At 38.6% G+C, this 14,517-nt stretch overlaps 1 protein-coding gene across 1 annotated transcript in view; it reads left to right on the top strand.

Moving 5' to 3' along the window:
* The first annotated feature begins 3,508 nt into the window (after positions 1-3,508).
* The window catches only part of MS3_00001823 (uncharacterized protein), a 46,896-nt gene continuing 35,887 nt past the window's right edge, over positions 3,509-14,517 (top strand). The window contains exons 1-3 of the mRNA XM_051209323.1: positions 3,509-3,595; positions 3,638-3,739; positions 10,177-13,911. Of these exons, the coding sequence (XP_051074766.1) occupies positions 12,101-13,708 (1,608 nt within the window). The 5' untranslated portion in view covers positions 3,509-3,595; positions 3,638-3,739; positions 10,177-12,100 and the 3' untranslated portion in view covers positions 13,709-13,911. The remainder of the gene's footprint in view (positions 3,596-3,637; positions 3,740-10,176; positions 13,912-14,517) is intronic.

Below are 14,517 nucleotides of genomic sequence, written 5' to 3'. Positions count from 1 at the left end.
TACTTAGGTTCTTAGACATACATGGTTGGCAACAACATGTACACCTGTCTACATGAAATCATAACATTCTTGACTTGATATTCTGTCATGATGTCACACCAACATCAATCGTGGTCGACGAAAAGTTTCACAACACCGATCATAAAGTAGTCCTCTGCACCCTTCCGATTCTTGCCACATGCAGCAAATTAAAGACATTAAATACGCGTTTCCAATATAGAGACTATGCGAACGCTGACTGGGAAAACTTTCGATTTCTAATAAAGCACTCTGGCTGGAGCAGTTTCTTTACCAGTGATAACCTCTTAGAAGGATTAGAAATATTCAATACCACCACCAAATCTGCACTAGACGCTACTATACCCACTAAAATTGCTATTAAAACAATTACTCCTTATATAAACCAAAAGACTGGGTCTAAACTGCAAAAACTGAAAAGAATGTACTATATATTAAAAGACTTCAGCGCCCTGCATCAGGTATACTCTGTACTTGACGGAGTACAAAGTCAACGCAACAAGCATAAAACAGGTTAAGGGACGTACTGAGCTCACTGCTGCATCTGAAGTCTAAACCTTACGTCGTCTCCTCGCAAAACGCATAAGAAAGAACGCAGATCACAACATTCACTCCTTACTGCACGACGAAGTGACGTATAGTGACCAAACCGTCATATGTGAACTATTAAGTGAATGGTTTTCCCACAATAAGAATACATCTCATCATCCAGATATTAACATAAAGTGAATCAGCAAAATCTATCTTAGTACCATAAACTTGGACATTAAGAGTGTACATACCGCCATTAAAACCCTTAAGCCAAATGCGAGTTCTGGTGCCGATAACATCCCTTCAATCCTTTATAAAATGTCGGGACCGGGCATACAGACGCTATTGCTCAAAATATACACAGTATCTTTACAGACAGGTACATATCCGGAAACCTGGGAGGTAATGCATGTTCTCCTCAAACACAAATCCGGACCAAGAAACCTGGTCGAAAACTACAGACCCATAAATATCACTCAAGTTACATCACGCATAATGGAAAAAGTGATACAAAATCAACTATCTGATCATCTACTTAAGGAAGATCTGATAGACCCACTACAATACGGCTTCATTAGAACAAGGTCGTGCGCTGCATGTCTGATAGACTTCTTTAACGAGGTTGGTCGCATACGTGACCAGAAGAAACTAGTGGTTATACTATATTTCGATATTAAGAAAGCCTTTGATAAACTGCCCCATAATCTTCTAATGAACAGACTTAAGTCAGTCAGAATTATAAATCTCCTTTTGCAATGGACCAAGTCTTTTCTTACGAACAGATACCAAATAACCAAGATTAACCCCACAACATCTACATTTCGACCAATAACCAGTGGTGTTGTGCAGGGTAGTGTTTTGGGTCCATTGCTCCTTATAATCTACATCAACAATATATACATGTGCTTGAGCACAGGTAAGACCTACCTCTATGCCGATGGCTTAAAAGTCATCTATAAAACTGATATTTGCGATGTACGCAGTACTATGCAAACAATCCAACATGAATTCAATATGGTAGAAGACTGGTGCAAACGCTGGAGGTTAGAGCTTAACACAGAGAAATGCGGCTGATTATGCCTGACGTAGTGTGTTCAGTAAAATAAACGAGGTCAGCAGAACCATCAATTTTGTAAATTTTACAACCATAACAAGTAAACTCTGTTTTTTGGATAAACACCTCTATAGCTAAAGTGAGTTCTTTGCTACAATGTGTTGCAGTACTTGCAGTATTGCTTATGGAAAACGAAGGGTAAAGATACATGCTGGTTGCTTTCGTGTTTTAAAAAATGAGCCCGTCCTCTTGTGGGCCAGGGAATCAAGGAATGTATTAGCTCTAGAATTACTACAGCTATCCATGTACAGTTTGTGAATTAAGGAACTAATACTGATTTGATGAACCATCCATGGTTATACCATTTTAATGTACTGTTGTAAACGAGAATACAGGTAGGGACAACCTATGTATTTTAATACAATATTACAGACTTCTCTGGTTGAATTTTAAAACCATGCGTTCAATACTTCATTTGCGAATTCTCTACCAACTGTCTCAAACTTCATCGTTCCTTCATTGCCATAACAATTACTCTCTGTTTCCGTTCTTCGCAACCTTCTACTACAGAACATCCCACTTTTCATCGGTGTTATATGCTACTTATCCCGACATAAGTAGCATGAACTACAGTATTTATGTAGACATGCATGGTTTAATTTCTGAGACAAGCATATCCGATATACTAAAGGTGGAAAGAATAAAACGAGACTTCAACCGCAAAGTACTTAAGACTGACTCAGTCATTGACCGCAGTTCCCGATGCCAAGAATAACATCCCTTTGGAAGGGAAGGCTTAAGTCTAATTTGATTCTCTACTTCAGACTACTCAAGAACCTTACTCATTCAACATGTGAGATAGTTCTTGCTAGAGATTCACATGAATACGAACTTCGAAACAAAGTATCTACCGTCAAAGTTGAGAAATACAGATCAAAAACTCGGGAAAACTTCTTCCTCATCAAGTATGCAATAATATGGAACAGTCTTCCCTCCGAAATACGCATGGCAGGTGAATTACATACATTTGTAAAACTGCTTGATCAAGCCCCCACTTGCACTGATCTAGCACTCACGAACACATCTACGCCTCACTCAGACATCGTAGGCTCTCTACGCGTCTAGACCAAAATGGACTTCAGTTTGCCTTATTTTTCTTACTTTGAAGTTGTATTAGTTACATTTTCCACCCTATTTCTTCACTTGAAGTAGACAGGTAACTCACTGGACCTATCGATACTGTTCAACTAAACTCGGTCACTAGGGGACACTCCCTACCACCCTAAAAAGTCAAGAGAACCGCACAAACCATTGTCTACTAGCATTGGTCTTGCAACTATGGAGCCTGTTCCCAATCAACTGGGTAGGACAACACAAAATAACATCAGCACCAAGTTAGTGTGAGTTTCTTCCTGTTTGTTCTTTATTAGCTTTTTACTCTTCTGCATACTATGTTGACTAGCAATTAATATTATTTCTCCACTCGTTACCTTATCTACAACTCGTATACTTGTGTACTTTACGCCTGCTTTAATAAACAACCATCCTACGTTACACCCTTCTTAATGCTTATACTCTGATTGGCAAACTATACTTTATACTATAGTCAACAAAAGCACTGCATCGATGCCTTAACCACAGTCCATAGCTTGTAACTGCCCGATAAGCTTGTAAAATGGTACCTATAAAAATAGTGTTTTCCAACAGGATGTGAAACACAGATAATAATAATAATAATAATAATAATTTTATTCTCAAATAACAGTTTGTTACATGAGGCATGCCAGTTTACAGGCAAGATCAAATTGATACAAATGATACAATATCCACTGTAGTAAATTACACAGCTGGGTTGATAATATATAGGATATGAATGTAGATGGTTATAAACAGTACTACAGTTGGCGCGCTTCACGAAAGTTGCGTTGCGAATGTGCAACTGATGGTCAAGGATAGGTCCATTGAAGATGGGAGCTTCTAAATGTCGCAACCGTATGTCCCTTTGGAATGTCTAAGGCTTTGAGGATGGTGCAGGATGAAATCTTTCGTTCCATATCACAAAGGGGCTGAAAGAGGGAGCAAGTAAAAGAAAGGACGAGAGGCAGAGTAGTCAATATTCATGAAGGAATGTTTAAGGTATGATTACTCAGTCAAATTTTCTTTTATTAAGGTATTTGTTAAGAAAGAGCATTTTAATAGGTTAAAGAAAATAAGTGTTAACAAGGTGTGAGTGGACATACAACAGACAAATGGAAGCGATTCGGAAAGGAGCTGAGATTATGAGATTATGTGTGGTTATAAGATAAAATATAGTGCTAGAAACAGTATTGTGATATACAATTGGCTATCTTCCTTTTATTATCGAAGCTATTAGACCCCTTTTTTTGTATTATTATTTTTTCAGGTATTATAAAGTCTTGAGTAGGCTTCGTATATTAGCGAATTGTCTAGTTTGCTTGTAATAGGATTTATGGGTAGGAAGTGAAACCAATTCAACGTTCGTAACACGATTTAATGAGGTATTTTGCGTGATAAATCAGCATCAATACCATAAGTTCGTGACATCCCACTAAATCATAAGGAGCCGTAATTAAACAAAATGTTCTGCCCTACAGACATGGGTGGATTGAATTTACCTCCCCACAGATGATAGTGTGAGGTATGACATATATCCAAAAATAAGCTTACATGAGCCTGATAATGTCACAGGTATTCAGTGTTTGACAACGCTTTTACCAGTAACACCTAATATATTTCGTTCCCACCCAGAGAAATCAAAAGACAGAGTCGAGGAGATCGGAAGAGTGTATTTGGCGATAACCAATATATCGGAATTCTCTGATCTAATCTGGCTAGCGATTGCGGTTGATGTTGAGCACGGCGTTACCACACGTGATCTGGTGCGGAAGCATGACTGAGCGCCTTCAGCTAGATGAGTCCACTAAAACATATGGTCAGCATCCAATGTCGAAAACGTAGAGCTATTTATTTTGGGGATTTATTTACCGCTACAGATCACTCCCCCTAGTGGGGCAGTGACGACCCTAAGACGTGGCCAGCCAGAAGTTTAAACCCAACGAGTTTGTCGTTGGTAAACACTCTTCTGATAGCTTACTAAGTGTAGCAGCGTCTGGTCGTCTTTCCTTACTATATTGGACCGAGGTACAACATAGTAAAAAAAGACAAAGTTACAACGAAATTTTCGACTCCTCGTAAACTGCATCGTTCTTTTCCAGCCGTCCTGGAAAAGAAAAAGAAAGTGTAAGTGCATGTCGAAATACACTCGTATGTGTGTAAAAACACAATGTCGGCGGAAAAAAAGGAAAATAAACTCAAGCACACGTAATAGCGTTAAAAAAATAATTTTTTTGTTTTTTGTTTTTTTTTTAAATAAAAGTATAAATATATAGGCATATTAAAATTGTCTTTTTTTAAATATTATATATCGTAAAAAGAAAAATCGAGATAATATAAAATGTCGAGTAGTGCCTTACGTGCAGTAGTCGTTTAAATGTTCTGGAGATCTTACTCCTCTTCCAGAACGCGTCGTTTTACGTTTATTTTCAGATACATTCGGAGTATCATCGCTAGTGTTGGTTGTCGGTTGAGGAATTATGAGTGTAGGAGTCGTGTTGTGCGATTGTACCGAAGGAAAATCGACGTGAATAGGATTTCCTTCTAAATACGCTGCTTTTAAGCGATCGATGCCGATGCTATCGTTTGTTCCGTTCTTGTCGACTATATAGTACTTAGATTCACGTTGAAGAACTTTGAAGGGTCCTTCGTATGCTGATTCGAATGGTCGTCGATGGGAGTCTCGACGAACGAAAACGTGTGTACTATATCGTAAGTCAGGTTGAACGAAAACATCGGTTGATTGTGGTCGAGCGGAAGCAGGTTTAACTGACCGCATTGCGTTTGTAAGCCTGTTCGTGTAGGAGGTTAGATCCATGTTCATTGAAAAGGATGAAGGATCCACGAATTCTCCTGGAAGTCGAAGTGTCGTTCCATAAACGAGTTGAGCCGCGGTGTATCCAATGTCAGCTTTCACTGCATTGCGGATACCCAGTAAGACGAGTGGAAGAGCGTCAGTCCACTGTGAAACGTTTGCAGCTGATAGTGAAGCTTTTAGTTGTCGGTGAAAGCGTTCTACCAACCCATTTGCTTGTGAGTGGTAGGCAGTCGTTCGGAAGCGAGTGGTTCCTAAAAGATCAGATTCGAACTGACGTCCGCGGTCTGTAGTGATGGTTTAAGGGCAGCCAAAGTTTGCTACCCATCGTTCGACGAATGTGCGGGCCACTGTTTCAGCAGTGATGTCCTTGATAGGTACTGCTTCTGGCCATCGAGTGAAACGGTCTACGCAGGTTAAGAGGTAAGAGTATCCATTTGAATCTGGTAAAGGTCCTACCAAATCCAGATGAACATGGTCGAAACGAGCATCGGGAGTTTTAAACGAGCCTAGGGGACATTTATTGTGTCTGATAACCTTAGATTTTTGGCAGCTTACGCAGGAGCGTGCCCACTCCCTCACGTCTTTATTCATGCCAGGCCAGCAAAACCGTTCTGCTATAAGCTTGATGGTTGCACGAACGCCTGGATGAGAAAGTTTGTGCAATGTATTGAAGACATTGCGTCGATAATGTTTCGGAACGATTGATCGATCCCTACCTGTAGATGTGTCACAAAGTAAGGTTTCCTTACCTGTTCCCATCTGTTTGATGCGTAGTTTAAGTGTTGTGGACGATAACTCGTGCTGAAGATCAGTGTCTTCTTTTGAAGCTCGACGAGTTTAAGAAGGTCGATTCCTTGGAAACTGTTCAAGGAAGTTATGCGAGATAAGGCGTCTGCAACTACATTGTTTGCTCCAGAGATGTGTTGAATATCTGAAGTAAACTGTGAAGTGTAGTCCAGTTGTCGAGACTCACGGGGAGAGTAGTTGTCAGAAGGAGAGCTTAACGAGAAAGTGAGCGGTTTATGGTCCGTGAAAAGAGTGAATTCACGGCCTTCGATGTAGTGTTGGAAATGCCGTACAGCACAATACATAGCTAGGAGTTCCCTACCGAATGTGCTGTACCTCGATTCGGTGTCTAGCAACCTTCTAGAGAAAAATGCCAAGGGTTGCCAGGAGTTGCCAATCCATTGTTGTAAGACGCCACCGATTGCCGAGTCCGATGCGTCTACTGCGATACTAATGAGTGCTTCGGTGTCCTGATGTGCGAGCATTGTGGCTTTAGCAATCAGTTCCTTAACTGTGGAGAATGCTTTTCGTGCGGTGTCGTCCAAATTAATGGATTTCGCATTTCCACGAAGTTGGTCGGTCAGAGGTTTCATAAGTAATGCGCATTTCGGTATGAAACGTCTATAGAAACTTACGAGGCCGTTAAACGTGCGTAATTGCCTAACGGTGGTCGGTTCTGGGTAATCCAGAATGGCCGCCACTTTGGTTCTAAGGGGTCGGATACCTTGAGCATCGATAGTGTGTCCCAGAAAGTCTAATGAGTCGGTTCCGAATTGGCATTTCTGAACGTTTACAGTAATGCCATGTTTTTGTAGTCGTTCGAAAACAAGATCCAGATGCTTGAGATGTGTTTCTCTGTCCGGACTTGCGATTAGACAGTCATCAACATACGCATGTACGAAGTTGAGAACTCGAAAAACGTCGTCCATGAATCTTTGGAATGTTTGAGCAGTGTTCCTTAGACCGAAAGGTATTCGCAAAAATTCATAGAGTCCGAAGGGAGTTATGATAGCTGTTTTCGGTATGTCGTCAGTAGCCATAGGGATTTGGTTATACGCTTTAACCAAGTCGATTTTCGTAAAGACAGTTGTACCTTTCAAGGTAGCTGTCAAATCGTGAATGTGAGGCAACGGGTAACGATCGGGAATGGTTTTCGCGTTCAATCGCCGATAGTCACCAGTTGAACGCCAATCGTTGCTGTCCTTTTTAGGGACCATGTGCAACGGAGATGCATATGGGCTACTTGACGGTCGTATGATTCCTAAGTCTATCATATGGTCGAACTCGTTTTTCGCTAACCTTAGCTTTTCAGGAGCTAGTCGTCGTGCTTTAGAGAACACAGGTGGTCCTGTAGTCGTGATGTGATGTGTAACGTTGCTGGTTACACACGGTAGTTTCGGTTGAGTTTGTTGTATCCCAGGGTACTTATCGAGTAGTGGTTGATAGAGTGGGTCTATCATATGTTTAACTGTGACTGGGGATACTCTACAACCAGTAAAAGAAGTTACGCAAACGGACAAATTAGTGTTTCCGTCTACTAGCCTCCGTTTGCGCGTATCGATGACCAGATTATGGTGTTGTAGGAGATCCATACCAATGATTGGCATAGAAATATCTGCAACAACGAAGATCCAGTGAATGGGTTTGCGTAAACCCACGTTAAGGTAAACGTACCTTTTGCCATACGTAGCGATCGGTTTTCCGTTTGCCGCCTGTAAGTTTAGGGCCGATTCGTGAAGTCGGTCGTTAGGATTTGCTGGGAGAACGCTAACTTCTGCGCCAGTATCGACGGGGTAGCGAACTTTCATTATCACATCTGTGACGTATAACAGACGGTTATGTTCGCCGGCTACGGTTGCCGTCAACGCGTGCCGGCTTGGAAGTTTCCCGAGTTGTTTATCGAGTCATTCGGTTTCGTGTTGTGAAAATTGCAGGGTTTTCTGCAATTTCTGGAAAACTTTCCATACTGGTTATGATACCAGCACCAGTCGGAGTTATCTGTCTCTCGTGGTCTAGAGACAGATCGCTTACGTGAAATGCTTCTACGTGGAGCGCGCGATCTCTTACGGTCGGTACGAAGATTAAGACAACGCGTGAGTGTATGACATAACTCGGTTATGTCATCCCGAGTCGTTTGAGGTTTTTCTTTGACTGAAAATACCTCGGTAGTAGAAGGTTTCGTAATTTCTAAAATGCGGTCGGCAGATGCAGCTAGCTCGTCTAAGGTGTTGTTCTGAAATGAGACCAGAACTGCTTGCACCTGTTGGGGAAGTTTTGACAAGAAGAGTTGTTTGAATAGACCTTCGTCGAAAGTTCTTGGGCCTATTACCTCTCTCATCCGTTGCAACATGTCCGTCGCAGAACCGTGTTGCAGGTCGATGTTATTGAAGAGTTGATCTAACCTTTGTCGATCGGTTAGGTCTCCTCGTTTAAGAATCGAGCGTTTTAATATTTCGTAAGGATCGGAAACATCACTAGTAAACATACTAGGTGTTACGTACCTGTTGAATTCGCGCGGTAGTGCCTTGACCACTGCGAGGAATTGTGCACGTGTGTCGATCACGCCGTGCTCGGAGAAGTCGGCTTCTGCGTAGCAAAACCAGGCTTCGATGTTGTCGGGCCAGAAAGGCATCAGTTGAAACGAAGGTGGGGACAAAGTCTTAAGCTTGAGTACTTTAGGTGTCTGTTCAGTCATGATGAAGTATGAAGTACGATAATGAACGAGGGGAAAATACATATATATATCCAAGAAAAAACACGAAAAAAAATCACAATGTTTAAAAAAATAAAAAATAAGGCAATGATATATAAAAATCCCAAAAAGGAACAGACTCACTGTTGCAATTAGGTGTACCAGATCACGTCGGTCTCACCAATGATGATGTCACAGGTATTCAGTGTTTGACAACGCTTTTACCAGTAACACCTAATATATTTCGTTCCCACCCAGAGAAATCAAAAGACAGAGTCGAGGAGATCGGAAGAGTGTATTTGGCGATAACCAATATATCGGAATTCTCTGATCTAATCTGGCTAGCGATTGCGGTTGATGTTGAGCACGGCGTTACCACACGTGATCTGGTGCGGAAGCATGACTGAGCGCCTTCAGCTAGATGAGTCCACTAAAACATATGGTCAGCATCCAATGTCGAAAACGTAGAGCTATTTATTTTGGGGATTTATTTACCGCTACAAGCCTAACATCACAAAAGGAGGGAGGATGGAGTTTCTGACCGGCAAGCATTGATGGTGAGCGCGATTACTTCAATCCACCCATATTCGTGAGGCAGAACATTTCTTATGTATCAGGCTCTTTATGATTGAGAATAAGACAGTCAATATGTGATATTGATTGTCTTCCTGAGCTCACCATTCAGACTCATGTTCCCAATTTTATGCTGGACTAGCTATTCTATTAAGGCAACCTATAAAATTTTAACTCGGGCTTTTGCACTAGGATTGTGTGGCTGGCATCGGATGGACAAAGAATAAAAGAAAGATGTTAGATGATAAAACATATAGTCATTAGTATTCTTAACACTTCACCCTCTATATACACACTCCCTTCTAATAAACCGCTTTCCTTGTACCAACCTTGACTTCCCTTCCTTCATGTGAGCTTACTCCAACTTGTTAAACGACACAACTCATTGTTCTTTATTGCCACATTCTCTAATATGGAGCCTCTGACTTCATTTCACTCTAACAAGAGACAATATGAATTTATTTTAATTTATTATACCTCTGTCCGTCCTACTACACTATGTTAAGCAACGTTTGGCGTTCATATCCAATTGCCTTGCTACTCCTCTATTTCTCTTTTTTTCTTCTTCAGAAATTTGCTCTGAGGGCACAGTTAGGAAACGTCTGACGTCTGGAACAAACTTGACGTACGTAATATATATTTGATAGGCTATCAATATATCGAGAATCGTCTGATCTAATCTGGCTAGCGATTGCAAGGGTTGTTGAACACGGTGTTCCCACTTGTGATCTGGTGCGGATACATGACCGAGCGCCTTCAGCTAGGTGAGTCCATTAAAACCAATGTGATCAGCATTCAATGTCGAAAACTTACAGAGATATTTATTTTGGGGACTTATTTACCGCTACAAATGTTTTAATACGTATATTTCGTACAATCGTTGATTCAAACAAACGGCCGGAGAAACGGAGCAAAGAAAGCTAAGAGAAGGGAGCAAAGCTAAACGACGCGCAGTGCAGTCAAGTGAGCCAGCTCACTTTAGCCAAGCGTGAATCGATATTTATAGTCGACCAATGTAAGTCACAGACATATGGTGCGTAAGATACGAAATGCACTAAATACCACAACATAAAAACAGAATTAACAAGCGAATAATTGACAGGCTTGAGAACAATGAATAGATTTGTCTAGAGGCTGGAAAAAATTATATGGGCTTAACATAGTATCAGCTCGTACACTATAAATCAGTACACAAATCACATCTCTATTAAACTGCTTAAATGCGACTGTTTTGGATTACAGTAATGGGTCTATAGTAGTCTTACGAGCTTTTCCTATGCGCCGCTTAAAAATTTTGCAGTTTCTACGATACATTGCAGATAACTATAACTGTAGTTGATTTTCAATAGCCATCTTGATTTTACCTTTATAGTAATGGGAGAGATATGGTATTTATTGCTCATCATCATTCGTTGTCAAAACCACAAATATTAAAACTGAACACACGAATATCCAATAGGACCTCGGTTCTGCATCGAAATACCTAATTTCTGCTTTCCGGTAGTCACTCCCTATAACCGTCGGGGACAATGCTGGCTTAACTTTGCCCTTGCTATGAAGGATCTTAAATGATTTTAATTCAAGATGAACATTTAATCTTCAAGTGTTTTTATTCTAACTATACTTACCACTATTTCTAGTATGGTTTTTTGCACTATGTTAGTTATTTTGCCGAGACCTAGTACAACCAATACTGTTATATTTACTGACATTATTAACTTCAGAACCGTGAAATAAGGGTGTATTAGAAGTGATTTGCTGTGCAAGAGGAAGGAAATCTTTAAGTTCATTCTTTTTGTCAACCAACTTAACTCGGACTGACTTGTTTCTTCTTGATGAGAACATCCCAAAACAGGTTCTACAGTTAACCGAAGTATAATGTTCAGTAATTTCCAACGAAACAGAAATATCTAGTAATAACACAATATTATCAACATGAACAAAGTGGTTCAGTAAAAGTAGTCAACAGTTCCAACAGAGACGAATGTATTCAGTTATTCACAGCAACTTCTCGTGTTCTTCCAAAGCCAAATCACTTTTTAATCAGCGCAATAACAATACATTAATTTAATCTTAATCCATTAAGTATCTTGTGCTTCCTGCCATTATAATTTTGATTTTAAAAATTGAACTAGTCGAAATGTTTCGTATTGTAAATATATTAATCTGAGTATTTGTCTGTGTGATCAGTTGTATATATTTGATATCGGAGTTATGTAAACTATAGGAAAATTTTTGTTTTCTTCTATCCTAAACTTTATTTCTCAAGTATATAATGAGTGACTGAAATTCGCTAAAACATTTTAGTTGGAATCACTAGTAGGGTTAGACAGAATAATAACAAGATAGAGGGGTGGAATAAACAAGACAGACACGTACCACTATAATGACATACAGAGTTTATAAGGAAAAACATCAGGAGTATAAAACAAATATCAAAAGAGAAAGAAAGTAATACAACTAAAATACGTTGTGAAGATTTATAACATTTGCTATGACAAAAGAAGAAGCAACATCTCAATTAACTCGAAGCATATTTCACACAATTTATGCGAAGTTTTCACAAGCCCGTGTAAAACTATATGGATGGCGTCATTTAGGATGGTTGGTTTTGTTGGTTGCTGCACTGAATGTTGTTTGCATAGGAGGAAAAAGAAGGGCATTCGGAATATTTGTTGCTGCTCTACACAAAGCTTATAATGACACGAGCATGACGGAATTGAATTGGGTTGGTGACAGTTATGCTGCAGTTGGATTCTTTTTAATGCCTTTCGCTACAACAGCAATAATTCGATGGAATCGACCATATAGATGTACCATGCTTCTAGCCGGTTTATTGATTTTTATAAGTTGTATGACATCAGCAGTGGTGCCTAGTCCAGGGTATCTATTCCTGACTCATACACTAATACATGGCCTTGGATCTACACTTATTTTATGTGGGACAAGTCTTGTAACAGAAGAGTATTTTGACAGATCTCATCGATTTCATGTTTTAGCAACTGCATTTGTTTCCGGTGGACCTTATGGTGTACTAATATTTGGTCCATTGTATTCAAACTTAATACAAAGCTACGGTTGGCAAGTGGCATTTCAACTAAGTGGATTACTTTTCTTACTCGTGACATCTTTAGCCGGGATTGTTTTTATTTCGCGTGATATATTTGAATATAACCAAGCTATTCTGGAGCTTTCTGATTCTTTTGAAGAAAATACCATGAACAAAGCCTTACGAAAGGATCCTTTATTGCTACGTAATTCTCCGAAAGCCAGTGATGGACGTGGATGGGCTTTTTGCTCAGTTGAACATTTGAAAAATAATCCGCAGGTGTTCGTCTGGGGATTTGAACGCTTACTTCATAATCTCGTAATATATGGTTTACTAATGAACATGACAGCTTATGTAAGTCAGGCATTAAATGATCAACTGGTATTGGGTGCCCGAGTTAATTTATACTTTGGTATAGGAGAATCAGTCGTATTTACACTTGGAGCTTTAATTGGTGATCGTATACGAGGTTATTTAGCAGTCGCCTACTTTATTGGAGCACTATTTGCAGCTTTATTTTTGGTTATTATGCAAAATACATATGAAGATTTAAATGTTGTTTATGTACTGGCTGGATTTACTGGTGCTACTGTTGGTGTAGGCAATACATTTCTATATGCTACATCAGAAGAGATAATGATGGTTCATGGATCGATTGCATTTCCTATGACAAAAATGATTGCCGGTATTGGTATGTTGTTAGCACCATTATTCTCTGGTGCAATTATTGATGGATTTGGATATGGTGGATTTTTTATTAGTATGGCAATTTTAGTGTCAATAAGGGCTATTCTCTTAGGTCTCATATGTTATATATTAAATCTCAAGAAGAAATTGATTTTAGCTAGTGAAAAAGAACACATATCTACAAATGATAATCATTTTAATCATTGTTGTCAAAATACTACTAAACAATGCAATGAAAAATTAACAAAAATTAATAATGTAGAATCTGAAATTACAAATGGATTAAATTCAACAGAACATGATTTAGAGAAACGTATTCAAACTTCTTCTGAATGGTATCATGAAAATGATCGCAGAATACCATAAACTTATTTATATAATAAAATTGTATAATTTAAACATTACATTGAAACTTATTGTTGTTAACGAACCCCCCCCCCCAAAAAAAGAAACATAATAATTTTATTTACATTTGATTGAATGAATTTGAATTTCTACTGAAGAAATTGTTTAAAAGCATGCAAAAAATAAATACTTGAATAAATGAACATTAATTGAAACCTTTCAGAGTAAGTAACGTTTATTTATAATGATGATTCTATGATTAAAACAAAAATCATTTCAGGTGATATAATCTTATTACATGATTTTCTTCGAAATACAATAAAACGAATCCCACCAAATTTAAATTTAATGCTTATCGTATATTCAAAAACTAAAGAGTCTTTTTGTGAATAATTCACTCAATAACTTCGTTATCAGGCTATATAGTTCTAGATTCATAATTATATAATATATATTACAACTAGTGAACTTATGCTTCAATGATTGTTTGAATAAATATCTCATATATATATATATATATATATATATATATATATATATATATATATATATATACTTTGCATTATTCTTAACTCTCATTTCATTTGTTATAATCCATATGGATTTCTTATATTAATTATCATGACAATATTCTATAAAGATTTTTAAAGAAATTTTCTTAGATTGTTAGACTATTTTACATTTTTAAGTTAATTATTATAGATTCAAAAAATTGTTTAAAATTGGTACTCACGAAAGTACTAATTTTTTTGAACTTCAAGTTGATAAATTTAGCATTTATTATTGTGCACTAAAACAGATCCTGATTACTACTCAAGTGCAACGAGACC

The sequence above is a fragment of the Schistosoma haematobium genome, chromosome 1, assembly GCF_000699445.3.
Source record: "Schistosoma haematobium chromosome 1, whole genome shotgun sequence".
Lineage (NCBI taxonomy): Eukaryota > Metazoa > Platyhelminthes > Trematoda > Strigeidida > Schistosomatidae > Schistosoma > Schistosoma haematobium.
Note: the sequence above shows the minus strand (reverse complement) of the source record. Positions and strands in the feature narration are given on the sequence as shown.